The 27,498-nt window shown below is 44.2% G+C and overlaps 1 protein-coding gene across 4 annotated transcripts in view; it reads right to left on the reverse strand.

Moving 5' to 3' along the window:
• The window catches only part of ANO5 (anoctamin 5), an 81,682-nt gene extending 68,668 nt beyond the window's left edge, over nt 1–13,014 (reverse strand). For 2 of the 4 annotated variants that reach the window (XM_077322020.1, XM_077322018.1), the window contains exon 1: nt 12,562–13,014. In XM_077322020.1, the coding sequence (XP_077178135.1) occupies nt 12,562–12,622 (61 nt within the window). In that variant the 5' untranslated portion in view covers nt 12,623–13,014. The remainder of the gene's footprint in view (nt 1–12,561) is intronic. The other 2 variants (XM_077322019.1, XM_077322021.1) reach the window with 2 other exon arrangements.
• Between the last annotated feature and the right edge of the window lie 14,484 nt (nt 13,015–27,498).

Here is a 27,498-nt window from a genome sequence, read left to right on the forward strand (position 1 = left end):
AAGAGTTCAATTGCCCTTTGGTGTTTTCTCCCCCTTCCAGCAATATTGTTTAGTTTTTTATTTCCTCCTCCCACTGCTTGTTATCTATGACCAATTTGTTAGGTACTTGTATTATTGACTTTGTAAGACTGTTGTGGGGGCTTTGTATGTTACAAGCTGCTGTGAACAGTTCTTTTCCTAGAAAAATAGAATTTAAAATACAAGAAAGTGGCTTTGAGACTAATATTTAGAATGGGAAAAAATAGTGGGGATGGGGTACTTATCCCGTTCTCTGCCAATCATTCTTCTTCTGCCTGTCCTCTCCACAAGCAACTTTTCCCCAGAGAGTCAAATGTATGTTGGAGGGAAGAAGGTTGACAAAGACTCCTCCTCCAAACATTTCTCTGTTCCAAATTCACCTCTACCAATCTACTTTTCTTTTTAGTTAAAATTTTGCTGGTCTATGTTAAATACATTAAAGTTCAACAGTTCTGAAAACTAGGAAAAGTACTACAAAAAGCACACAAAAGAAAGCTGGAGCAGTCAGACACTATTGGATGATTTTCCTTCATTTTTTACTGGTTAAATTGATTTAAATCACCTCCTAGATAATGCAATAAATAAATACTGGGTAGTAAATATTTAATACTCATTCATGACCATACCATGCGGATTTTAAAAATCTATATAATGGGTTCACCAAAAATCTTGAATCTGATCCAGTCTCCAATCTGGAGCCAATGCAGCTGGGAGTATATTGCTGTCAATGCCCTCTGTTGTGCCCTCTGCTGTCAATTGTGCCCGTAAGGACTTGTGTTGCTGAATTTTGAAGTAGCTGGAGTTTCCAGAACAGTCTCAAGGGAAGCCCTGCATAGAGTGAGCTGCAGAAGTCTAATCTAGAGGGGAGCATCACATGGATCACCCTGACTAGGTCTGATGCTGAGAGATAGGGTACAAGCTGCTGTGCCTGGCACAGGGGAGAAAGAAGTAAATGTTACAAACAATGTTATGTTTCCTGTTCTTCTTCCTCATAGGAAGAAAGAATGTCTGTGCCTTGTGGCATCTTAAAGATTTAACAAAATTTGACTGCAGTTGTAAATACTCCCGGTTTTGTTGCAACACACTAAGAGAGCTACTGTTCTGCAAACAACTTCTTACTACCTGAGGAAGTAGAGAGTAGTAACCATGCATTCTTCATTTTGCCTAAAATGGTAATCAGGTGCCACATACTGGTTCATTTTCATTAGTCTGACTACAAATCAAGCTGAACACTTGGGAATTACTAAGAAATAAAGTAAATAAAACGAAGGCCTGATTTCAATGTCATCATGGCAAATGTGTGCTCCCAAATCTGCATGTTCTGAGATAACTGGAATGGGGGGAGTAGGGGAGACCTAGAAGGAGAAAAGAGTGCTTAATCCTTCCCTTGCCAACCCACTCAGTCTCCACTCCCTTCACAGTAAGGTTCACTTTCAGTTTCTAAGAAGTTCTGCAGTTCCCCATTATTTTCGTGCCCATCAAACTCCCTGCATTGATCCTTATGAATATTAAAACTTTTAAGGTCAGTTTTTAAACCACTGCTAGATTTTGAACCAACATCTGTACCAATCTAAAAGCAAAGGTATACCATCCAATCATGTAATGTAATTAAAAATCTTTCCCAAACAGCTTTACTTTCTGCATCAAAGTGAGGAAAAGGGCAATGCTTACATTTCATTCAAGAGTCTCACGACTCAGCTCCTCACTAGGGCTATATTTGGTCACCATTAGCCATTAAGTTTCCCTCCCCTTTCCTGGCAGGAAGCTGCCTTTCTCTCTGTGTTGATTAATGTGTTAACTTATTACACTACAGAATCATCTTTATAAACTTTATCTGTTATAGAGTACAGATTCAGATTTATATGATCAGGTCTCAAAACAGAAGAAGAGATCTTCTTGTTTGCAAATTCCAGTGAAAAACTACTAACTCTTCTAAATATGGTTGCTTGCTAGCAGTTTCTTCTGACAGGAATGCTCCAATTGTATAGCAGGAATTTCTCTTTGATTCACCTGAACTCTCTGATTATATACAAGATACAACTGTAGTCTGCAGAATATGGTGAGAGTTACAACACATGTGGTTATCAAAGAAAACAGCAACTTTGTCTATTTTAATGTAAGCATGTTTTTAAAAAAAATTCTGCCTAGATAATTAACCCACACAAATGTAGGATTATCATCCTTCAAAATAAGTGAATTCTTAAAAACTAAGGCACCACCATTTCTGCTTCCTGGTTTACTGTCTGCAGATTTTAAAAGGCACTGAAACTTGTACAATCAGCCAATCTGGCCAGACAATGATGCAATATTGTGGTTTGCAAATGGAAAGACAACTTCAGGAATGTGTCCTACCTTTTGATAAGATACCTAGTATGACACAACTAATGAATCTCCTTGATTATACATAAAGTTTAATTTTATCAGGGCTTTTGTTGTTGCCAACCTCCATGAAAATAAACATATAGGTTAAAGAAATGCTGTTAAGAGCATGTTTTTTTTAGAACTTTGCATACAGAGAAATAAGCCTTTTGAAAGTTAATTTCTCCACCAATTCCAACAGGCTGGTGATCCCTGGCCCAAGACAGGTATGTCTAGCCTCAACCAGGGCCAGGGCCTTTTTAGTCCTGGCCCCCACCTGGTGGAATGAGCTCCTGGAAGAGCTGAAAGCCCTGTCAGTTTTGATTCAGTTCTGCAGGACCTACAAAACAGAGCTCTTCTACCAGGCATTTGGTTGGGGCCAATGAATTCCTGCATTAGTACCACGTACAACATCATTGGGCTCCTCTCCACAAGGATACCCCCCACTGGAATCCACCATCTGGAAAGTAGATCCGGAATCACCTAACAACACCCAACAACTCTGTTTGCCATCAGTGGTTCTTACTGTTAATAGGTTTTATTGCTTAATCTTAATAGGTTTTAATGTTATATTAAATATGAAATGTTGGTTTTATTGTTTTACTAGCTTCAAAGCCCGTTCCTAAGAATGGGCCTTGAAAGGGTCACCTCCCCTGGTCCCTGGCCAGGAAGCTGAAGGTGGCTTTGGGCAGCAGCTCGCAGCCAGATCAAGTGGGGCAGGCGGGGACTGGGCAGCTCCTTAGCAGGCCATCAGCAGGCCCAGCCTAGCAGGCCGGGAGGCCCTCATTAGCAAGCCTACCCTAGCAGGCCCAGAGGCCCTCGTTAGCAAGCCCTCTACCACGACCCTTTGCCCAAGGCCCTCTCCCCTTACCTGCTAATGGCACCGGTCACTGAGGCGTCTGAGAGCAAAGAGGCTAGAGTCCAAGGATCGCGGGCGGGAGCTGCAGGGGAAGGGCCAATCAGGGCAAAGCTGGCTGCACCCTGATTGGCCCTATTCCAGCTTGGAAAGCTGGACACGTCCCACCCCCTAGGCTGTTTCACAAATATACAGAGGAACAACAATGGATAAGGATATACTAATTGTTGCTTTTATTGACTTGGTACAAACCACCCTGAGCCGGTTATGTCACGTGAGGTGATGAATAATTTAACATATATATATAATGATAATAATGATGATTATTATTTTTGTTAATATCCCACCCTTCCAATGCTCAGGGCGAGTGACAGCATTAAAACATATACAAAAGTTACAACTGTAAAACTTCCCAACTACTACAACTCATGTGTCTAAATCCCAGAGGTTTAGCAGGAGTTGATTTTCCTTTTCTTCTCCCTCCTTTCATAGCAGTGAGGCTAGCTTCCATGGTGGATTTTGGCTTCAATTGTAATCCCAGTGACATAGCTTCATTTTATAGAGCCTGTGGGACAGATTTAGGTCCCACAGGGCTCGGATCTCTCCTGGGAGCTCATTCAATTAGGATGGGGGCAGGACCAACTGCACCTCTTTCAGGCCAGGGACCCTGAGCAGATGTTACTGTGAAGATGTCAGCACTCTTGGGGACTTATAATGGAAAAGGCATTCCTACAGGCACACTGGTCCCAGACCATTTAGGGCTTTAAAGGTTAGAATAAGCATCTGGTACCTGATTCAGTCTCCAATCTGGAGCCAATGTAGCTGGGCAAGCACTAGTGTTATGTGTACTATACTGAGTCCCTGTCAGGTACATAATTTCCCTAAGTCAAAATAATGTGTGTGTGTAGGCCCCCTAATTAAAGAAAGCTCTGTTGTCATTTTTTTCATTTATGTGATATATCTGATCCTTTAAAACAAGGAAAACCTAACAGAAGGGGGAAAAAAACTACTGGAACTAATGATCTTCTATACAATGACATCACTGGCACTTGTACTCAGCACCACCCCCTCAACAAACTCAGCATTAGCAGACAAATGTCATTTACCTTTTGTATATGCAAAACCAACCTTTGCAGGATGTTTTTATAATGTCTATTCTGTCCAGTACTTCTGAGAGCAAGTCTAAAATTGTCCACAGGAATGGTAAAGATTCACTTATCTATACCTGATTCTTTGCAACTTTTTGAAGATAAACAGTGCAATTTAGCCAGTCTTCTGATTATCTGAGGCACACAGCAATTGCCTCTTACACAAGAGTGCATCTCCTTTCAGTTATCTAGATGACTAGATGATATGGTAGTCAAGAGGAAAACAAATATATCAACCATTTTCCGTAGTACTTTAACCCTGCAAAAGGTGGAAGAACCTCCCTTGATAGCATAGTGTTTTCATTTTACTGACTTAAAAGGATTATCAGGTTTATTTGGGGTGATGGGAGGTTATCCCAGCTCTTTAACAGCCCTCTTGGCATGAAAATGAAGAAAAAATGATATGAAGGGTAACATCATTTAGTTAACATATCTAGTTAAGTCTTTTATGTTTTAAGCAAAATTTAGAATGTTTATCAGGAAGCAGCCCAGTGATGTTTCACAGCATATTCTTGAGAACATATTCTAACATTCAGTTTGCATGGGCATTTTTGATACAGATCAGAAAAGGAACTAACAAACAAAAATTTGCAACAGGAAATGAGCAACTTGTTTTCCAGCCTTGGGCTTAAAATCGCAAATTTAAATTGATAAGTGCCATGCACCAAAAAACAGAAGTCCACATGCAAAAGTATTCACTTCCATAACAACCTCTAAACAAACAGAATTATCTGGTTTACTTTACTTATCATTTGTTTCTTCACCCATACAACAATTACCCTTTTCACCAGCATGCACACTGCTGGAACTATGTCTGCATATCCTGTAACTGGCTCCAAAAAGGAGGCCAAGTTCACACAAGCTGTTCAGACCATGGGAATGATGAGAGCCAGACTTGCAAAGTCAGATGAGAGCATCTCTGTGTAGCTCTTAAAGGGCCTAAGAACTTCCAGTCTAAGAGATGGACAACCACTCCTCATGGATGAACCAACTCTATTTCCAGTTGACCTCAGTTTCAGAGATTAGGGCAGTCAGGATTCTCTGCTGCTCTACCAAATGCTCAAGCATGGCACAGATGGGAGTTTCAGCAAGTGTTCACATCACCAAGGAGATGGTGCACAGGAGATGGGTGTCCTTCACAATGTGAGAGCCGTGACCCACAATGTACAAGAATTTATAAAGGAGATGCCTGAACTCACAGGTCTCAGCATCCAAACTGGGATTTTCTGCAGAACCCAGACCCAAAACATCCATAATCACCAAATGGAGACGGTGGACAATATGGTAAATGCATCTGAAGCCTAATGCCTGTGCTGCTGCCCTCATGTTCAAGTCACCATCAAGACAATGGAGAGGTCCTTGTCTGGAGCTTGGGCCTTGTGGCAGTCAGAAGTGTGAGGCTGAGGCAGGCCCCTGGGCAGCTCCAGAGCTCAGCAGGGAGAGAGAGGGTCTTGCCTCAGCCTAGCTCCTGACAACTGCCAGGGCCTGGAGTTTGGGCCTTGTGGCAGCCAGAAGCATGAAGCCAAGGCAGACTCCTGTGAATCTCTGGGCTCGGCTGGCAGTAAAAGAGGCCTGGAAGGGAGAAGGGCTGGTGGGAGTGTCTGGGTAATGTCACTTCTGGTGAATGTCACTTCTGGGGGGCATGGAAGGAAGGCATGGCCAACTGACATCACTTCCAGGATTTTTTGTAGTTTGAAAAATATTTCAGCAGTTCCTTCATGGCCAAAAGATTGAAGGCTGTTCTGGAAATTTAAGGGAAAGAAAACAAGGTAGAGAATACTAAACCAAAAGCCCCTAAACCCAAAACCCCTCACAGACACATGTCACATAAAGAAAAAAGGGAGGACAGATTGGGAAAGCCCCCCATACACATTCCCCCCCCCAAAAAAGAACAACCGACAAAGAATGGTGGAGAGAGTGTGATCCAGCAAAACAACAAATTTTCAAAACCAAGCATAAACCTATGCCCAAGCCCCCCAAAAGAACAAAAAATGACTGTGAGCCAAGTTTTAAAGCAACTTAAAACAAAGCCAAGAAAACAAAGGTCTCCCCACAAGCCCAAACAACAACTCCACAAGAATAAAGCCACAAACCGAAGGAACTCTAAAGTCAGTAATAAGAAAGAATAAACCAAATGGAACCAGAAAAAGGCCTGAGGCTTCACTTACCCCCCACAACTTATCACCCACCAAAACCAAAGAACAGCTAACAATAGAATAAGAAAACGTTTTTAAAAATGTTGTTCAATCAAACCAATTGTTGCCCTCTCCTGGCAGAAAAGCGCGGATGTTCAGAAGTTCACAGCAGTCTCTCCCAGGCTCAGAGCAGCAGCTAAACCAAAGCCTGTGCACACCCCCCAAACTAGTCTCAGCAACAGTGGAGTGCAGCTCAGCCAGACCCTTACTTTTATGCCATCTGACCATACACAGAAGAATTTCAAAAAAGAACCAACCTCTCTGATTGACTAAAGACAAATTTTGCCCCTATCCTGAAAAATTATTTGCCAAATCCTCCCACCTCCTTTCAGTTCTGTGGGAAATGGTTGGGGGAGGCAAGGTAGCCACTGTTGGCCTTCATATCTGAAGTAAGCAACAACCTTGCAAGCGCAAAACTGCAATGTAATGCCATTTGTAAAAGCATTGCAATGATTGGTTGTAGCTCCCCTTAAGGCGCCTTTGCCCTTGGGCTGCAGAAATGCCTCTTCCTCTGGTATCATGTTGCCTTGGAAACCAGAGCAAAAGACAGGAAGAATCTCTAGAGAAGAGATCTGAAAGGTAACTTTGTAGCCTTTACAGTAGCTATTCAGTTTAACTGAATAAAGTTGAATGTTTTCAGGATTATATAATAAAAATTATGCTGGCAGTTAAAAAGATTCTCTATATTTGACTTAGAAAATACCCCCAGAACACTGACAAGGTGTCATTCTCACCATTCAGCCATAGTAGGTTCTCCTCTCACTTGTGTCTGCACAGTCACCACCAGCAACAACACTGGCTCCCTTGCAGCAATGCACACCAACCATCTCCACTGCCTGTGCTATTGCGGTTTTATTTAAAACAATCCAATCACAACAGACACCCATTTTTTTGCCTTTTTGACCAAGGAGGAAGAAACTTGCATGTAAAATTACATTTGGGCCTGGCGTGCTGCAAAGTGCTGCATAGCTAATTGGGGCATTTTTCGTCCCTGTCAGGACACTGTAGGGAGGAACCCGGCCTGAAAGGCCTGGCTTTTCCCTGTGTGCATGGGCCTGGCCCAGCATGGGTCCCAATGCCACCTGTGGCAGAAAAGGGAAGCCCCAAATCAGCATTCCCTTGCTGCTGGGCATCACAGACCCCAAGTGGGCCAGGACCAGGTGATTCTGGGCCCCAGGGAAGTTCAGTTGGCCTCAACCAAGTCCAGGGCCTCCTTGTCCTGATGGAGCTATCACAGTTCTGCAGGGTCTGTAAAATGGAGCTCCTCCACCAGATCTTTGGTTGAGGCCAGTGCTAGTGCTAGGGATATCATGGCCTCTCCTCAGGCTCAGTTGTATTACATCTACACCCTTACCCCTAGAGAGGCCTGCTCGAGGGAGGGATTTCTAGGCTGCCAATCTTTTGTGGTCATAGGGGGCCAAGTGCTCTGAGAATAATGGGCTTTATGGGGGGGTTATGCTGTAAACCGCCACGAGTCTTTGGAAAGCAGCGGGATATGTCTAATAAATAAAATTAATAACACCTAGAAAGTTTCTGGATGGCTCCCAGCGATCCATGCAAACTTAAAGGAGCAGTTTATTGGGGGAGGGGCTAAGATATAGGTGTTTACATGATGCTAGCTATAACATTTGCATGTATTATGAAAACATATCAACTGGAATATCAAGCTTAAATGAATGACATTCATGCCCTAGTTGAAATTTAGCTTATTTTTTCTCAAAATTAAGGGTGGAACTACTGGTTATCTGTAGTTCACAGATTGTTTTAAACTGCTTACAGGGCAGCAACCATTTACTGGTTATTTAAAAGGAGAGATTGTTCAAGGTGGGATAATTTCATTTGTTCTTTTCAAGCTGTTTTCTCACTGAAAATCTCCACCTCTCTACTGCTGTTACCATGTGGCAAAACAAACTGTATCATGGTTGGGTGTGTTGATTTTGATAGGAAAATGTTGCCTTGTTCAGCCTGTTCATTTCTTTACTTATGCAATGCCTGTATATTGTTAAGTAGAATGTATGTTTCAGACACTTTACATCTCCAGTATTTTTTCATCCTAGCCTGTAAAGAGTCTTGTGGCGACTCAGAGTAAACTTACAGTGGCTACAGAACAGCTTGAAAGCTGGAATTTTGTTAGGACAATGGGCATTGTGTATAGGAAATTAGGATTAAATTATCCCCCAAATATGATATAAATAACTGATTCAAACATAACCGGTTTCATGAACACTTGGGACCACTTTTTAGAAGCACTTACTCAAGCATTAATCATACATTAATCTCTGGAGAACCAAATCCTTCCCAGCAGTATTTTGTACTGCATTTTTATTATTTTTACTAGGTTTTAATTTGTGTAAGTCACTCCACTTGGGTTGCTAATTTGTGTGGTATACTGGTTTACTTTACTTATCAGGAGTGGTATAAATAATTTGCAAAGGCTAAAGGGGGTGGGCTGAGTCCAGGATAGGAAACAGGGGACATTAGCCCCTTGGCCCCGGACTGACAATTGGAGGAGCCAATCGGAAGGCACAAAGCGCCTTCCGATTGGGCCCTCACCAAGACAGACCAGGGTTCCATCCAGTCCAGCCAGGGGCAATCAGGAGACATAGCTGCCAGTCTGCTCCTGACCACCACAGGGAGAGGAGGTCAGCAGGGCTGCCAAGGGGGATGAGAACAGAGGCCAGCCCTTTTCGCCCCAACTGTAAATTGCCAACTGTCATGTCCAACTGTAAATTGCCTCAGAACCCTGACAGAGCTGGCTGGAGGCTGGTGAGTGCACTCCCTCTCCCCCTTCCTTCAGGCCTGCTGCAAAGGAGCCTCTGACAGCCCCTGACTGAGGGAAGGGAGGTGTTTCCAAGAGAAATGCAGGGGAGTCTGAGGGCATGGGTTTGGGCCTTCTTTTTGAGGGGGGGAACTTTCCCCTTCTGCCAAACAGTTGGCTGACAGGGAGGCCACAGAAAAGCCCCTTCTCACTTAAAATACTGCTCTGGCCGGGGGTTAGAGACAGCCAAGCCATGTGTCTTTCTTCTTTGCAACTCTCTGCAGATTTGAGCCCACTGCAGAGCATTATTATGCAGACGAAACTAGATGCTGTTGCAGAGGTTCTTTTGTCTTCTGTTTCATCTGCACAACAACCCTGTGCAGTAGGCCTCAAGTCTTTCAATTCAGCAACAACCTGTGTGAGAGGCCTTAAATATTTCTTATCTACCACAACCCTGTCCAAAGTAGCCCTTTCTGCCTGGGGGGGGGGTGATCTTTATACTATGAAGATGAGCTGTAATTCCAGGAGCTCTCCAGGCCCCACCTGGAGGGTGGCTACCCCTGGGTTGGAAATATTCCTCGAGTTTTGGAGGTGGGACTTCAAAATCATACAATGCCTCAGAGTCCAGCCTTCAAGGAGTCCGCAGGTGCGCTTCTGGGCCTGGGGGAAAGGCTGCGCCACTGCCGTGGGCGGGGGGAGGAAGCCTTCCCCCCAGCCCCAAAAGCACACCTAGCGCCCATAGTATTTACAAGTACAACAGGTTTGTTCCCTAGTACAGAATAAAAGTGTAACACTTCAGCCAGTCCAAAGACACAAGTGTGATTGGCAGGTAACAACTAACTGGCTCCCATCTCTTCCCCCTCCCTCCTAAACTATGTTTTTATGAAGGGGGCCTGAAACTGTTTATATCTAGTTGCTGGCTGCAGTAAATTTACAGAATTCAAACTAGGATATTGTTGTTTTAACTGTTAATTTTACTATTAAGTGTTTATGAATTTTACTGTATGCAGTGGTTGTCATGTCATTTACCACCCCAAGAAGGCAATCACTGAGTTATGCAGTATAAAATCAAATAAATAAATGTGTCCATGCAGTCCTTGTCCAATGGATGAATAATAAACTAGGGTAGAAAATGGGTATCACTGTGTTTTATGGGGACAATGTCCCAGATTTAGTTCTTGGCCTAGTTGTTTTATGGATCTCAAATGATACAGCTGGAAAACATTTCTCAGTGCACAGACATAATCATGCTATATATTAAACATCAGCTTATGTTTGATACAATATACTTAATATACATCCTCTGCCACTAGCCCAGCCAAAGCCTATTCAGCTGATTTGGAGCCAGCTGAATTGCTTTGTCAGGAACTGTCAGCAAGTCAGGTAGATCTTTACCCTTTCCTTGCTTCATTGTGGGAAGGATGCAACCACTGGGCTAAGAACAACTTCACCAAGGCAATGTGCCACAGCTGGTTCTGAGTCAGCTAGTAAAGGCCTCATCCAGGAAGACAAGCCCTGCTGTTACCCTCAACAGCATATAATACTTGCACTTTTTTGTTCCGTAAATATACATGTAATAAAATGTTTACAATATAGCATCAGCTGTGCTGTTTTTATTGTGATAAACGATATGTTGATGAATGCTAATTAGCTATGTTTCATGAGAATTTTGTTTCTGGATTCCAAATTCATCCCTTTGTGTTCAGATAACATTTCTACCTAAGATTCTGGAGAAAGCTGCCAAAGAATATAGAGAATTCATGGCTTGATAGAGAAAATTATTCCAACCTGATGTAGAGCTGTAGTTAATTTCAAAAAAGTAGAGGTTGCCAGGACTGATGATGTCCCAGATGATACTGTTTGAAAATATTTATTTTAATTCTTTCATATGTGGTGGCACTGCTCACATGCCATAACTTACTGGAATAATATATGTGAAAAACTGAATAAAGGGTTAGGGATTAATATACCTTTCAATTCCAATACTTTTTTAAAAAAAAACTGAACTATATATCTGTGATATATTAGAAAATTCTTCTGAATCTTATTACCACTGTAAGACTTGTTTTTGCTCATTATTGGGAACAAAGTACAGCACTGGGTATGCAGGAGGGTGGAGTACGTAAAGGACTATATATAATTATAGACTCACCATTCTACATAAAGGGTTCTTTGTCTTTTGATTGCTTATGGACTTATTAATCAAATTGAAATAATTAAATTGAAATAAATTTGTAATGCATTGCTTACTTCTGTAAGATTTTCTTTCTAAACAAAGCATTAATTAAAATATTTATTTTAATTCTAGAAGTATGATGTAGGTTGTAATAAATCACTGGTAAGAGAAAACCATTCAACACATATTCATTAACACAATGTAAATTATTGTTTTCCCTCAAATATCACTCAAATCTGCTAGAGCGTTGGTCCTAGATTTTGGCTAAAACGCCATTTGAAACAGTTCCTGGCCTAAGGTTTGGCTATCATTAGAGTCTCAGTTTTAAATCTCAAGAAGACCCTTCAAAGTATGAATTCTGGGCATTCCTGAACAGAACCCACTTTCACTTTCTCTTTGAGAAGTGGATACACTCCTAAATACTTTGGCAACACTGAAGTGTACTGTCATGTCAATACAGGAGTGCCTTGGAGAGCAAAGAAGAACTTTGGGAATGAACCTGCGGGCAGACTAAAGAGAGCGGCCTACACACGTGCAACTGCCTCCATTCTGACCGCTGTGCACGCATGCTGATTCCGACAGTCTTCCAGGCAGACATCTGTCCTAAGCCTTCCCAGAGGGGGAGGGCGCCGCCTTCCTTCCCTGGCCGCGCAGAATTCCCCGGCGCCTGCCTCTGGCCAAGGCGTGTCTCCTAGCCCGCCATCCGCTCGCCGCCGCAGCCAGGCGGGTGGAAAAAGTGACCCTCCGGCGTTTCCTCCACCCGAAGCCGGCCGGTGAAATGCCTGGCCGCCAAGTCCGGCAGGCCCAGCAGGCCGAGCTGCGCCACCTTCCCGTCGACCCTGAGTCCGTCCGGCGACACCGTTATGTTAGTGTGGGGCCTGCCGCCGGCCTTCAGCACCGGGACAGGGCGAGCGAGTGCAGGCTGAAGGGGAAGCCCGGGATTCCCAGGCGTTGCCCAACTCCGGCAGCCCGCAGGGCTCCTTCCGCCCCGTCCCGCGGCCGGGTCCCCTTGGGAAGACAGCCACCCGCCCCCCGTCCTCCGCCCTACTCACCGTCGGTGGCCTGAGCCATCTCAATGAGAGTCTCGTCATCTTTTCTCCCCAGCCGGTTCATGGCAGCCGCAGCAAAGGAAGCCAGCCCGAGGGACAAGGGGAGCCGAGCTGCAGAGAGGCCGGCCAAGGGAGAGCGGCAGCGCCCGAGCGCACGCCCCCACTCCTCTCGCGGGCAGGCGGCTCGCTCCTCCCTTGGCGCTCCTTTCCCCCTAGTCCCTGGGAATGCCGCTCGGAGGCGTCGCCGTGGTGCTAGTCCCTGGCAGCAAAGCAAGACAAGGAACGGGAGGCGTTCTTTCAGGCGGTCCCCGGAATCCAAAAGGACAAGGGCACGACGATGTGTTTGTCGGTGCAACAGAAGAGAGCAGGGCAGCGAGCGCTTGCGGAGGATGGGAGGGGGGGGGGAGAGAAGCAATGCGATGCCTTAAAAGGAAAGCGCCTCACTAGGGCCCTCAAGGAGGGAGCGAAAATGGGTGAGTCAGGGTCTGGGCGCGCTGGCACCCTTTGCGATCAGATGACGTGCGTGTGTGCGTTACGTCACGGAGTAAAGGGAGGGCGAGAAGGAGAGAGAGAGAGGCTCCTGGCGGGCGGGGTCTCGCTCCGAGTGCTCCGAACCCTTTCCGATCGAGGGAAAAGGCGGAGGTGCACGCCCCCCCCCCCGGAGTCCGCAGCAGGAAAAGCATTTGCGCGGGCGTTTCTAACTACCCACTCCCTCGCCTACAGAAAGTGAGCATTTGCTGATTTAAATTTAAAAGGGGTGGGGGGATTTGACGTGTGTTGCGGCTTGCAGCCAGGGTCCGGCTTAAAAACAAACCAAAACAAACTGCCTTAAGGGAGTTTCACGGGATGAACTAGCATGTGGAAGGAGAAAATGAAATAACATTTCTCCTACCTTGGGGAGTGGAGAGGGGCTCTCAGAAAGTGTTTCCTGTTCTCTCACTCCAGGTTTCTTCAGACTTTCAAGACAAATAATCTATTTGTAAGTTTTGAAGAGGCTTGTTTTGTGGAGAAAGATGCAAGACAACACCAGATCCCCCAGACCAACAAAGTTCAATTGAGAGATTTATCATGTACAGATAGATACATTGAAACATTTCCTCAGGCATTACATATAGGTTACATTTAGGACACATGTTAAACCAGCCCTGGGCACATTCCACCAGGCATTCAATGACTTTCACCCAACCATCAACCTGACTATAAATCAATCTATAAATCTATAACTCAATCTATGAAAGAAAGACATTTCTGTAAAAATACAAAAGACACCACCTTATACCAAAAACCTACTGATTGACAAACATATTTTATATGCTTCCAGTGACCATCCTAAACATACCAAACAATACATTTTATACAGCCAGGCTCTTCAGTACAGCTGCATCTGCACTGATCCTGCACACAGGGATTCTCACCAGAGGGATATGCAACAAATGTTTTTGGAACAAAAAGTGAAGTCAAGAAACAGGTTAAAAAAGCTAGCTGCTAGAGGAAACTTGTTAGAAGACAGGCCCAGAAGAGACTGTTACGGAACAGCACTAGTTGGGCACACACTGCTCTCAACTCAGAACAGTTCAACATATCATCAGAGACTTACAACCTCTACTGATTCTGTGTTAAAATGTCTTCTGCCTCACAAGTTTGTGTGTGTGTGTGGGGGGGCAAATCTTTTCTTGCACACAGATAGCCCCCCAATCACAAACAACTCTCACACAATAACATTTAATTTGAAATGCAGTAAACCCAGATGCCAACTTTGCTGCCACATACTCCCAGACAGCACAGTCTAATAACAGCAACTACACCATCTCAGGCTTATTCAATTGCTTGTTTTATAACATTGTAAAGGTAAAGGTAAAGGTATCCTCTGTGCAAGCACCGAGTCATGTCTGACCCTTGGGGTGACGCCCTCCAGCGTTTTCATGGCAGACTCAATACGGGGTGGTTTGCCAGGGCCTTCCCCAGTCATTACCGTTTACCCCCCAGCAAGCTGGGTACTCATTTTACCGACCTCGGAAGGATGGAAGGCTGAGTCAACCTTGAGCCGGCTGCTGGGATTGAACTCCCAGCCTCATGGGCAGAGCTTTCAGACGGCTGCCTTACCACTCTGCGCCACAAGAGGCTCTAACATTGTATATGTAATTAAATGCCAACTACAAAGTTCCCTACAAAGGATGAACAGGTCAAATCCTACACCGAAGGATAAACAGACAAAAATCTGACATCAAGGTTCTGGTCTTAAGTTTGAAGGCCTTATGCAGGCAGGACTGTTCTCACAGAGCAGTTTCTCAGAGTTCTCCCAGCCAACAGAGAGTCTGTTGTGGAGAGAGGAAGTGATTACAAGCCACCCTGACACTCCTTTGTGCAGTGAAAAGCAGGGTATAAAAAACAGCTCTTCTACTGGTAAGTTGCTACTGAGAAATAGTGCTCCCCCCACATGTCCCATGGCCTCACGGTGCTTCTGTGCCCCACCCACAGTTTCCCCATCTTCCATGACATTGCTCTCAAATTTGCTTTGTTGTGATAGTCTTGAAAAACATGCAGCCAGACCAAGGTGGTATCCACATGGAAAGGGAAAGTCTACATCTTCCCAGTCCCACCCACATCAGCATTATTTTCCCTTCTGCAGTTGATGCCCTTGAAGCACTCCTCCCTTCTCAGATTGCAAATTGCAAACTTCACATGACTTACTCATGAGCAAACATTCCCAGACCAGAGGCTTTTCCTGGATGCCATGGGTTCCAGAGGGCCAGCAGGGTGGCATCTCTGCTGTTCTTGCAACCCCCCACCTCCAGTAGATGTGCAGAAGCTGGCCCACCTCCCCCCATGTCCTCCAAGTCAAAAGAGGCTAGGGCAACTTACTGGCCGTGGGACATTCTCTGAGACTGGCTCCTCTTTCACTCAGCAAACGTCTGAAACCTACAGGAAGTTGGAGGCAGAGAGTTGATTCCTTCCTGGCCAAGGGCTGCCTCCTGATGGAGGCTAAACAACTAGGGCAGGCCATTCCTGGCTGAGGGCCATGACTTACTAATCAGTAAACATTCCCAGGGCAGAGGTTTTTCCTGACCACCCTGGGTCCCAGAGGGTCAGCAGGGGGCTGTTTCTGGGCTTCCTGCAGGCCCCCACCTTCAGAAGGCACACAGAGGCTGCCCCAGCTCTCCCCCCCCCGCCCGCCCGCCCGCCCGCCCGCCCGCCCATCCACGCTCCGCCCCGCCCCGCTCCGCCCCGCCCCGCCCCGCCCCATGTCCTCAATGTTGAAAGAGGCCAGGAGGCCAGGGAAACTTGTTGGCAACACCAAGCTCCTCTTTCACCCAGCAAACCTCTGAAACCAGCATGAAGTTGGAAGTGGAGAGCTGACTCCTTATTAAACACTTGCTGGCTGAGGGCTGCCTCCTGACTGAGACTAAACTACCAGGGTGGGCCATTCCTGGCTGAGGGCCAATCAGGTAAGTAGGTGAGTAGTCATTTTGAACGTTATAAATTTTTACTGATACTGATGATTACTGATGATACTGATTCGTGTGAAGTCTCTCAGTTCTCACTTATACCCAGAATTAAACTTTGTCGGTTTTAAAAGTGCCAATGGACAAACTTAGTTCTCACATCTGTTGTTAACTCTTTCATTATCTGTAGGTTGGTTGCTTCTATTCATAGACTTTACCAACTCCAGGTAAAAATACCAACTGCATTATTCCAACCTTAACTGTACTTATGCATTTTGATTCTATTTAGTGCTTACAGCTAACCCCCCATGCAGCTATATGTAACACTTGAGGAAATCTGTTTCAGTGAATCTGAGGAAATGTGCATTCTCAGTTCCTGCTTAGTCTCTTAATTCTCACTTAGACCCAGAATTGAACTTTGTTGGTTTTTGGGGTGGGACTGAACCCAAATTTTGTTCTCACATCTGTTTGGTGCCCTTTGGGCTGATTCTGCACTTACTTTGTTTATTCCACTGTGGATCAGATTGATTTGAACTCGGGTCTTCCCCCCCCCCCCATTGAAACAGAAAAGTGTTCTGCACATGGTTATGGAAGCTCATAAAGGGGGAGGGGAGCCAAGTGAAGCAGGAGCCTCTTTCTTTTCTTGAAGGGGGGGGGAGGATTGGAGACAGCGGAGGAGGCAAATCAAGAGGCAAATCTCTTGGCTAGGGTTTCTGGAGTTAAGGTTTCTGGAATTTCTGCAGAGAGAAGTTAGGGCTTCCCCTTTATGGCAAGCTTGTAGCCTGGGAACAAGGAAGCCTTTGAACTGATACCCTGGCCAATCAGGGCTTTTCTACAATGTTGGAGGCTCAACAGCAAGTTAGTTTGGGGAAAAGCAGAGAGCTTCACGCTTTCTCATGCTGATTTTTCAAATATTGAGGGTTGTTGCAGAGGAAAAATTTAAATTGGACAAAATCAAAATGTAAATCGCATTCAGTGGAGATGGCAGGGACTGAATCAACCTGGGATTGGAATAAAAAGCTCCATACAGATTCAGCCTTGTATTTGAGTGCTAATTTGTTGCCATTCACAGGTTGGAACAACTTTTAGTCCAATCTCAGCTATACTTATCACCCTGTTACTTATGCATCTTGATTCTTAACTAGCCCTTCCTGACAAATGACACACACACACCCCACGCGTGCGTGCACAGACACACACACACGTAAGGCTTGAGGAAAACTGTTTCAGTGCATCTGATGAAGTGTACATGGACACAAAAGCTTATACCCAGAATTCAACATTGTTGGTCTCCAAGATGCCACTGCACTGAAATTTTGTTCTATTTCTTCAGACCAACATGACCATCTACCTGAATCTAAGGGACATATCCCCTCAAGCAGCAGTCTCCTCTTGTAGAAATGGAAATGGCCTTTCCTGTAGTTCAATATGTGGTTAGAATTCAGTATTGAGAAACCACATTCAAAACCTGTTGTCCAGAACATACAGCAAGTTGCATCATGTATGATTGTTACTTAATCTACCAACTGATGTGCAAATGGTATATGGTATAGCTATATTTGCTGTCTCATATATTTCTGATTTTATAGTATTAGGCAATATTGTATGAGTGAGCTCCTCTCAAACAGAGTAGCACTTCTCTAGTGGAAATGCATTGTTTCACAGTCATGAAAGCTGCTTCCTCTCATGGAATGCAGGAAATCACCATCTTAAATAGGAATATTATCTACACAGCACTGTGCTAATTATGAGCATGACTCATGAGCTTCACGGGGATTTTTCCTTTAATACAGAAAAAAAACATATTTTACTGCAGTGTGAAGAAGAGTTGTTTTTCATACCTTGCTTTTGATTACCCAAAGGAGTCTCAAAGCGGCTTACAATTGCCCTCCCTTCCTCTCCCCACAACAGTCAGATGGCTCCCTGTTCTTATTTGCCGTACACCAAGCCCAGGTAAATGGGGAGGATTAAGGAAAGACCTGGCAACCTACTTTGTAAAATTGAAAATCCTATGGTACAGCTCTCAAACAATGTTGATATGGTGCGCAATGGTGAGTCCCTCTGGCCAGAAGGTAACCGAAAAGTGATTGGGGAGGAGCAAGGTAGCCCTGGATTTTATTATGTGCTTGGGGCAAATCCAGCATGAACCCCATGTGCTGATGTTGTGAATGGTGAAAGCTAGGGTCTGCACTTTACGAAGATGCACTGAAAAGCAACTTGGAATTTTAGAGGACTGACTCAAGAAAAATTGGAAATTGTCAATCAGAGGATTTTACTATCTGTTGTTCCAATTCCATAAGGAACAGTGTGGTTTTCATTTCAAGCAAAAAATTTTCTCAAGCAGTGCAAAGTTTTTTGACTATCATTGATTGACACATGACAGTTAGAATTTGTGCCAAGCCAATAAATACCACAGCTGTCCAAGTATACGTTCTAAAAACTGATGCAACAGAGACAGAAATTTAAGACTTCTATACTGCCATTCAAGACACTTTAAAACAAGTATCCAAGAGTTGTCATTTACATAATGAGTGACTTTAATGCAAATGTTGGCACACAAGAAGAGAGAGACATTACTGGCAACTTTGGACTTGGAGAAAGGAATGATGCAGGTGATTGGCACAATTTTGCCATGAAAATTGGTTTCACATCATGAATGCTTCGTTCAAACAGCATAAACATCACCTATACACTTGGACATTACCAAATGGATTACATAGGAACCAAATCAACTATATTTTATGCAGCCAATGATACTCCAGGTTAATACTTGCTGTCAAAACTTATCCAGGTGCTGATGGTGGATCTGATCATGAACTGTTACTGGCAAAAATCTAAACAAAAATCTGTAACATCAAGAGAACATCAGAATTAAGGAAGTTCCATGCAAATAAAATTTCACTCACATATGCAGTGTTGGTGAAAAAGTGATTGGACACAACAGTGAAGATGCCTGATGTATTGTGGCAGGAAAATCAATCAACTGTTGTTGAAACAGCAGTTAAACACATACCACACAAGAAGCCAGAAAAAAAATGGCTGTCAGATGAAACTATAAGAACAGTTCAATGTAGAAAAGCAGCAAAAGCTGCAAGCAAAAGGGAGGAAGCAACAAAATTAAAAGTGGATTTTCAAAGGGCAGCAAGAGTAGACAGCAAACCTTACTGAAATCAGAAATGCAAGCAGTTAGAAGATTACAAAAAGGGACACATGAGAAATGCTTTCACACAGGTAAGGAGGTTCTGAATGTCATTTGCTGCTTGAATAAGAATTATCAAAGATAAACAAAGGAAGGAACTGATTGACCAACAGAGCATCAAGAACACGTGGCAGAAATACATAGAAGAACTGTATGCATGCAGAATGGAAGCTTGCTCTCTACAAAATGAAAAAAGAAAAAGAAATAGAACTTGAATCAGCCACTGTTGAGGAGGAAGTTGAGCAAGCCTTGAGTCAATGTCCAAATAACAAGGCCCCAGTCATTGACATCATACCCATGGAACTGCTGAGATGTGTACCAATCAAAATCATGACAGCTTTGTGCCAGAAAAATCTGAGAAAATAATAACTGATCAAAGGAGTGGAAATGATCTGTGTTCATCCCACTACCAAAAAATGGTTAACTCAAAAAGCTGTTCTAATTACCGTACAATAGCCCTCATTTATTTTCCTGGGCTCCAAGATCACTGCAGATGGGAACTGCAGATGGGGACCTTCCTGTACTTTCCCTTGAGAGGACATTTGGCCCTCTCAATTCCTGACAAATAGATGGGGAAGAAATGGAGATAGTGACAGATTTTATTTTCCTGGGCTCCAAGATCACGGCAGATGGGGACTGCAGCAAAGAAATTAAAAGACGCTTGCTCCTGGGGAGGAAAGCTATGGCAAATCTAGGCAGCATCCTAAAAAGCAGAGACATCACCCTGCCAACAAAAGTGCGTTTAGTCAAGGCTATGGTCTTCCCAGTTGCAATGTATGGCTGCGAAAGTTGGACCATAAGGAAGGCTGAGCGTCAAAGAATTGAGGCTTTTGAACTCTGGTGCTGGAGAAGACTCTTGCGAGTCCCTTGGACTGCAAGGCGAACAAACCGGTCAGTCCTAGAGGAGATCAGCCCTGACTGCTCCTTAGAAGGCCAGATCCTGAAGATGAAGCTCAAATACTTTGGCCACCTCATGAGAAGGAAGGACTCCCTGGAGAAGAGCCTAATGCTGGGAGTGATTGAGAGCAAAAGAAGAAGGGGACGACAGAGAATGAGGTGGCTGAATGGAGTAACTGAATCAGTAGGTGCAAACTTAAATGGACTCTGGGGAATGGTAGAGGACAGGAAGGCCTGGAGGATCATTGTCCATGGGGTCACGATGTGTTGGACACAACTTTGCACCTAACAACAACAAGAAGCCCTCATTTCTCATGCTAGTAAGATCCTGCTCAAAATCACACAACACATAGCAACAACCAATGAAAGCCCATCACGTAACATGTTTTGACCTCTTTCCAATCAGTTTCATTAGGTGACATGATTTCAAATACTGTGTGTGAGAGATAAATTCTTCCTTCCTCGAGTAAATCTATGAGTAGGTAATTTTTTTTTTTTATCTAGACCTACATTGGATTGCTCAGATAAAGATTTGGTTTCAGCTTCAATGCAAAGAAAAATATATTAAGATGTCCATGTCCTGCATGCATGTCTTCTGTAGCAACTGCTTGTGCTTCTGAATAAATATTGTTAGTACAAGTAATAAAATAATTTAAACATTACATATGAAATCACACTTGTAACATGGCAGTTCCAGAAAAAAAGAAAGTAGTGTCACTTCCTTTTTATACACTTTTACTGTTGCAACTAGAAACATAAAATATGTAAAAGGTCAGGAATTTTTCCATGAATCATCCCAGCCTAGTATGTATCTGGCTAGTGAGAAGCTTGCAGAAAGAAAGAAAAAACTGCACACCCTGTGCCTATGTGCTTGTGGCACAGCCATCCTAGTTATCTGTGGCTGTGAAGATGAGCAAGGAACCATGGCTTGTGCCACCCCAATGCTAGGCTTGAGTGCAGGAGGTGCTGTTGCTGGGGTGGCAGCCAACCTCAAGTAAGGGGAACAGGTAAGCATGTTTGGGTTCCTTGCTTACCCATGGTTGCTAAAATCATGGCCTTCTAAAATAAGTGACAACAAGCAAAACTGTATGGCTTGCTGGCCACCTTGCAGACAAGAAGAAAAAAAACAGCAGCATAGTAGGATTTTCAAATCTGCCCTCTGGGTTTACATAAAAGTCTGCCTTATTTCTGTGTTCATGTTATTTATTCCCTGCCTTTCACTCCAATGGGGACCCAAAATGGCTTACATTTTACTCCTCTTTTCCTCTATTTTATCCTCTATTTTACCCTATTAGGTAGGTGAGGCTGAAAATGTGTGACAGGCTCACAGCTTTCATGGAAGGCTGGGGATACAAACCTGGGTCATCTAAATCTTAGTCCAACATTAACCGCAACACTGGCACATTGACTTTCAAAGAAAAGAATTGTTGGAGGGGCAGCTTTCCTCCCATCAAAGTGAGCAGACACTGCAAAAAGAGAGAGGAAGTTGCTATGGCAATCCAAAATAGCACACGGTACTGTAGTAGTTCAGTACGGAGTAGAAGAAGGGCAGCTGGAGTGCAAAAGAAGAGCCAGTGGCAACAGAGGGGAACAGAAGGAAAGTGAGTGGAGAGAAGGGAAGGAGAGAGAGGACAAGGAGGAAAGGAAAATAGGACTGGTCTTTCATGCATTTCTATGGGCCCTTACTCAGCAATTTGACATTGAGGCCCATTCCGCACAAGGATCAATGTGGCAGATTGCTAGCAGAAAGAAATAACGGAATTTAAAATAGTGGAATTTGGCGTAACGCATACCTGCCTTTGTAGTGGAATCCAGTAGCGTTTCAATCGTTTCCCACAGGTTTCCGGTCTCGCCAAAAAATCGCTAGAAAGGAAGCGATTTTTTCCGTGCTTTGTCCCGCCACTGGCCGTCAATCAAACGAATAGCCAATGGGCGGGTGTTATCATGCTCCGGAGAAGCCCCTTTCCCTTTAAGAACAGGTTTTTAAAGAAAAGAATAACACACGTTGCAACGAATATGCCTTGATTCCTTGATTCCTTGCTTCCTCCTAATGTAGAGACCCATCTAGCTGGCAGCTAGCATGTGAGTTGCTGATTCATCGTTGCCACACTCCGCCGAGTGAAAAAAAATCCCCCCCCCGTGCACGGGTGCGATTTTTGGCAAAAACAAAGGGAACTTACAAACGGGGCTGTGTTGTGCTTGGTGACTTGAGGGGAGCTTTAAAGCAGCTCTGTGGAGGGACTGCAGCCGGAGAAGCCTCGCTGGGTGAATGAAGGCTCACCGGCTCGTTGATCTCCACTCGCTCCGAGAAAAAGAAATGGCGATCGCTTCGCTGGAAGTTGAGAGGAGAGAGCCAGGGGGAGGGACTTTGCTGAAACTGCAACAATGTTAACGCACAGGTCTTTTTCGCTAGTGTTGCAGATTGCTTGCAAGAGTGTAGCGCTTTTCGGAGGGTGAATCCACTTTTCTGGATTCCCCTTTAAGCGCTACAACAAATCGCTTTTTGCTGATCGGTTTCAGGAGTGTGGCTGATTGTGTGCGACGTGGTGCATAACTGCAAATTAGTAGCGTTTACAATTTGCCACACTCTTGTTAACATTTAACTTGTGCGGAATGGGCCTTAGTATTTGTGAGACATTTGTTCCATATGTCCTCTAAGCCCTTTGAAACCATTTTGGGTGTATGTAAAGTGCCATTAAATCACAACCAACTTATTGTGACCCTATAGGATTTTCAAGGCAAGAGTCTAACAGGTGGTTTGCCATTGTCTTCCTTTGCATGGCAGCCCTGGCATTTCTTAGTCCAAATGCCAACCAGGGCTGGCCCTGCACAGTTTATAAGATCTGATGAAACTGGCTTAGCAATGGCCATCCAGGTTGGGACACCCACTTTTGTACCGTCATATATTTGAAAGACTTGAGCTAGATCATTTAACAGGATTGAGAATTAATTGATAATGTTTTTCTTTCTTTTTACAGGTGCTTCATCATGCATCTTTCCCAAATATATTTCATGTTTCCTTTAGATGTCAGCACAAAGGCCCATTATGCACGGCCACCAAAACGGCGATTTCGGGTCACATGGAAAACGCGGAGGGGGAAGACGCGAAGCACACCGTTTATGCACAGGAGGGGGCGCGACGGCAGCAAAGCCCAGAGTAACCGATTATGCACGCGCTGATTCCGGCGCCACTTCTGGTTGCTCCCCGGTCACCCGGAAGCTGCACTTTCTTCCGCGTTTCGCTGACGCGGCTTTTTTGGCAGCAAGCACCGAAGCTGCAGCCGGTTACAGCTGGCTCCATGCGTTATCGGTGATTTTAGTTGCCGCCATTCCACCCTGAATTTGCGTTATTCCCCCCGTGCATAATGGGTCAAACAGAAAACGGGTTACAATAAAGGAGAATCTGTCTGAAAAGTATTGCTTTTAAGTTTGTTACTCCCAGTACTGTAAAGTCCCATGTGTGTAAGATATAATTTGTTTTAAAATCTATTTACAGTTTTAAATACAGGAGCAGCTCTTTGCAAGATTACAGGCCCTAATTAGAATGCCTCCACAAGAAAACAGGCCAAGAATGCCAATAGCATATCTGGTTGCTGGCCTCATAATTATATGGGGTCCTGTCAGGGCTTCACCACTTCTACAGAAATAGTATATCTAGGATTCCAGGAATACTGGATATACTTTTCCAGTTTAATTCAAGGAACAATATCAAATAAGTTTTTTTAATTAAATAACAAAGGGAGTTTACATCTCTGACAGTGTGATTCCACACTGTGACACACTTATGAAAATAACAATAAACAATTCAAAAGATGTCATATTTGAAATAATAATTAAACATACACACCAACCAAGAGCAGACCAGGATCTCAGTTTTTCTGACTTGTGTCTGGTCAGTTCCCTGAGGAAGTCGAATTGGCAGCTGTGTGCTGCATTGGGATGCCTTCTGTTCTTAAGAGTTTCCAGTATCCCTAAAATATTAATATATATTTCCATAGAAAGGAGTGCTCCTGAGGTGCAGCTTCAGGCCTTCCAGTCCCTGGTGGGAAAATGTGCCTTTTTTTCCCCTTATAAAAAATACCCCAACTGATCTGGTGCCGAAATGTGTCCCCCCGGGAAACAAAGCAGTGGTGGTATAGTTCCGCTGCTGTGGAGGGTATTATTTTGCATGATGGTGGGATTGCATTCTACACAATCCCACTGTCCTACAAAATGAAAATGAATGCTCCTGTCCACCCTGTAGCATGAGAAAGCACTGCAAAGCTGACCAGTGTATTTTTGCCCCCTCTGGGCTACCATAAGGCAGGGAGGAGCTGGGACATGTCCCCTGTCCACATGGGCTTGCTATGATACAGGCCCTGTTAGCCCCTGCAGGGGCTAAGGAAACATGGATTCTCCCAGCAGCTGCATCATGTGGAAGTGGGGAATCCTCACTGGATTTGTATGGGAGGGGGCAACAGGGTTTGGAATATATGCTAAGACCTTTCCCCATGGCCCCAGTTTTGACAATGCCTTGATGAGAGTACTTCCTTACTTAATAAAGACATCTTTGACTATTCACCAAGAGTTTGCTTTTCTGAGTAACTGAAGGTCCACACAGTATATTGCAGTAGCACTGTAATGATTATATGTCATGATTTACTTTCTTCTGAATCCTCAGTTTAAAACAACACTAATGAATCATCCATAGCCCTTTGCAGTTACAAAGTGAGAGAGGAAAACATGCAAGTAGCTTGTTGTTCATATTGCCCAGAAAGGAATGGGAAGGAGACACTGAAAGACATGTGGAGTGGTGTAAGAATTTACTGTTCAACTGACAGTATGCATACTCGGTTGCTACTGTAATGCCTCTGTATTCGAGTGGCAATGAAAGCAACACGAGTATCTTCACTGTGTGACTTTAGCTCTACTGTTTTCTCTGGTATTATAATTAATCAGGTGAGTATATTAGAATATTGTGCAAGTGTGTTCCAAACAGCAGTCTAGTAAACAAGTTGCAGCTTGCAACTTGGAGACTTTCATGCTCACTGAGAAAATACATTTTTACTCCTCATGTATCTCTACTGAGTTTAAGTAGATTATTTCTGAAAATGCATCTGACAAAGGGAGTTTTAACACAAGAATGCTCATACCCTGAAAAGCTTGCTGGATTCTGAAGTGCTACTGGACTCAAATCTAGCTCTGAAAATGCAAGTACATTTAATTACACTGCTTTCCACTAGTCTTATAACTTATTCTGATCCTGGCCTCTGGAGTACACAGGGCAAAGTACAAATAATGGGCAATTTTTCTATAAATTTAGAGGAAACCCCAAGTTTGCAGGGAAGAAAAACCCAAACATTAATTATGGTTTTTAAAAAAAATCAAATTGGAAAAGCATTGTCTGAGCTTGTGCAGCAAGCATGAATGAAAAAAGAGATCTCTCAGTGTAACACTGCAAGATCTTGACTACCAGGCTTGGGACTATGTAGCAACCACAGTAAACGTTGCCAGGTGGGTGGGGGCGAAAGCAGTCGGCAATAGTAGTGGGGCGGGAGTGGAAAAGAATCAGGGTAAAAGCAGAGAAGAAACTGGGCTGGTATCAAGGCAGCAGTGGTGACTGAGAAAAGGAGGAGGAGGAGGTTGTACTGCATTTTGTTTCTTTCAGTAGATGCCACCCCCACTCAGGAGAGAAGGCTGGCAAGGGGTGGTGGTTTCACTGAACAGCATTAGGCTAGGACTGGAAAGGGCACACCTATGGACAGCCCTTGTCTGCCTGCTGTTCTGTGTGGAGGTGGAGGAATGAAGGGAGGAAAGAACAGAAGTAGCACTGCCTCCTCCTCCTCCCACTGGCCAGCCCCACAGCAAGGGGACTACACGGTCCCCAAATAGGCATTCAAGATGTCGCTGTGCTACACTGAGAGATCTCTTCTTTCCTCTTTCTGTGATGTCTGCACAGGCTTCTGCAGGTTGATTTTAAACATACATTTGATTTGGTTTTTCTCTGGGACAAGGTATATGGATTAGTTAATGGGAAGATTTCCCACTTGGTCCTTGGCATGAACAAACCATTCATTACCTACTGGGTGACTGACAACAGTTCAGAATCTCTGCAAGGGTGGATTTTGTTGCAGTGCTCAGCCAGAAGGTTTCCTGGCATCTCGTAAGGATTTTCCTTTCAGCAACACTGGTGTTCTTCAGTCCTTATTGGCCAAATGGATTACAGGCGACCTGGGCAGAGGGCACTATTTCTTCTGAGCCTCTTCTTCCCTCCTGTGGATAAATATCCCATGAAAATCTTTTCTTGCTGGTTATTCTACCAACCCACCTATCCCTTCAATACATACTAATATAAATAGTTCCTTTTCTTTCTTTTCTTAAAGCCATGTTAAAAGCTGTGCTGCGATGAGAGGATTGTTAGTCGATGAAGACAGGCTGCCTTCCATTTCAGCCACTTGGCAATTATGGTCTACAGAAACTCTTGAGTAGACCTTAAATTGACATGCACATAGATGAATATTTTCTCATACTCTTAAGTTTGTTTCCTTGGAACTTGTAGAGATAGGTAGGGGAATAAATAAATACTTTTTTCATCATGTACAAAAATTTCTACACAGCACACTAAAGGTGACTCTACATAATATGATAATGTTCAGTGTAAACTGCCCAGAGCTGCAAAGAATGGGTGGTATAAAAATCCAAATAAATAAAATAAAATGATTTTTAATTGAAATCCATTTAGGTATCATCATCATCATCATCATCATCATCATCATCATTATTATTATTATTATTAGATTTATTCCCCGCCACTCCCTTGCGGCTCGTGGCGGGTTACAACATCTTAAAATCCCCATTAAAACTCCATTAAAACAATAATTACAATCTCAACATTACTAACATTACTAACATGGCAAGATCGGCAAATCAACTTCCCCCCCTCCCACTACTGGCAGGTGGAGAGGGGATCCTGATGGTTTACTTCGGTCCTAGTCCCAAATCCCGTGGGGGGGGGGGGCATAGGTCTATATTGTCAGCTTTGGCCTCAACCATAAACCTGTTGGAAGAGCTCCATTTTGCAGGCCCTGCGAAATGATGAAAGGTCCTGCAGGGCCCGCAGCTCTCCCGGGAGCTCATTCCACCAGGCAGGGGCCAGGACTGAAAAGGCCCTGGCCCTGGTCGAGGCCAGGCATGCTTCCCTAGGGCCGGGAATGACCAACAGATTTTCACCCGCAGAACGTAAGGCTCTGTGGGGGGCATAGGGCGATAGGCGGTCCCTCAGGCATGTGGGTCCCAACTCGTGTAAAGCCTTGAAGGTTAGAACCAAAACTTTGAACCAGATCTGGGCAGCAATTGGCAACCAGTGCAGCTGCCTCAGCACTGACTGGATGTGGGCCCTCCAAGGTGTGTCAGTGAGGACCC

Source organism: Paroedura picta, chromosome 2, assembly GCF_049243985.1.
Source record: "Paroedura picta isolate Pp20150507F chromosome 2, Ppicta_v3.0, whole genome shotgun sequence".
In the NCBI taxonomy this organism is placed as follows: Eukaryota; Metazoa; Chordata; class Lepidosauria; order Squamata; family Gekkonidae; genus Paroedura; species Paroedura picta.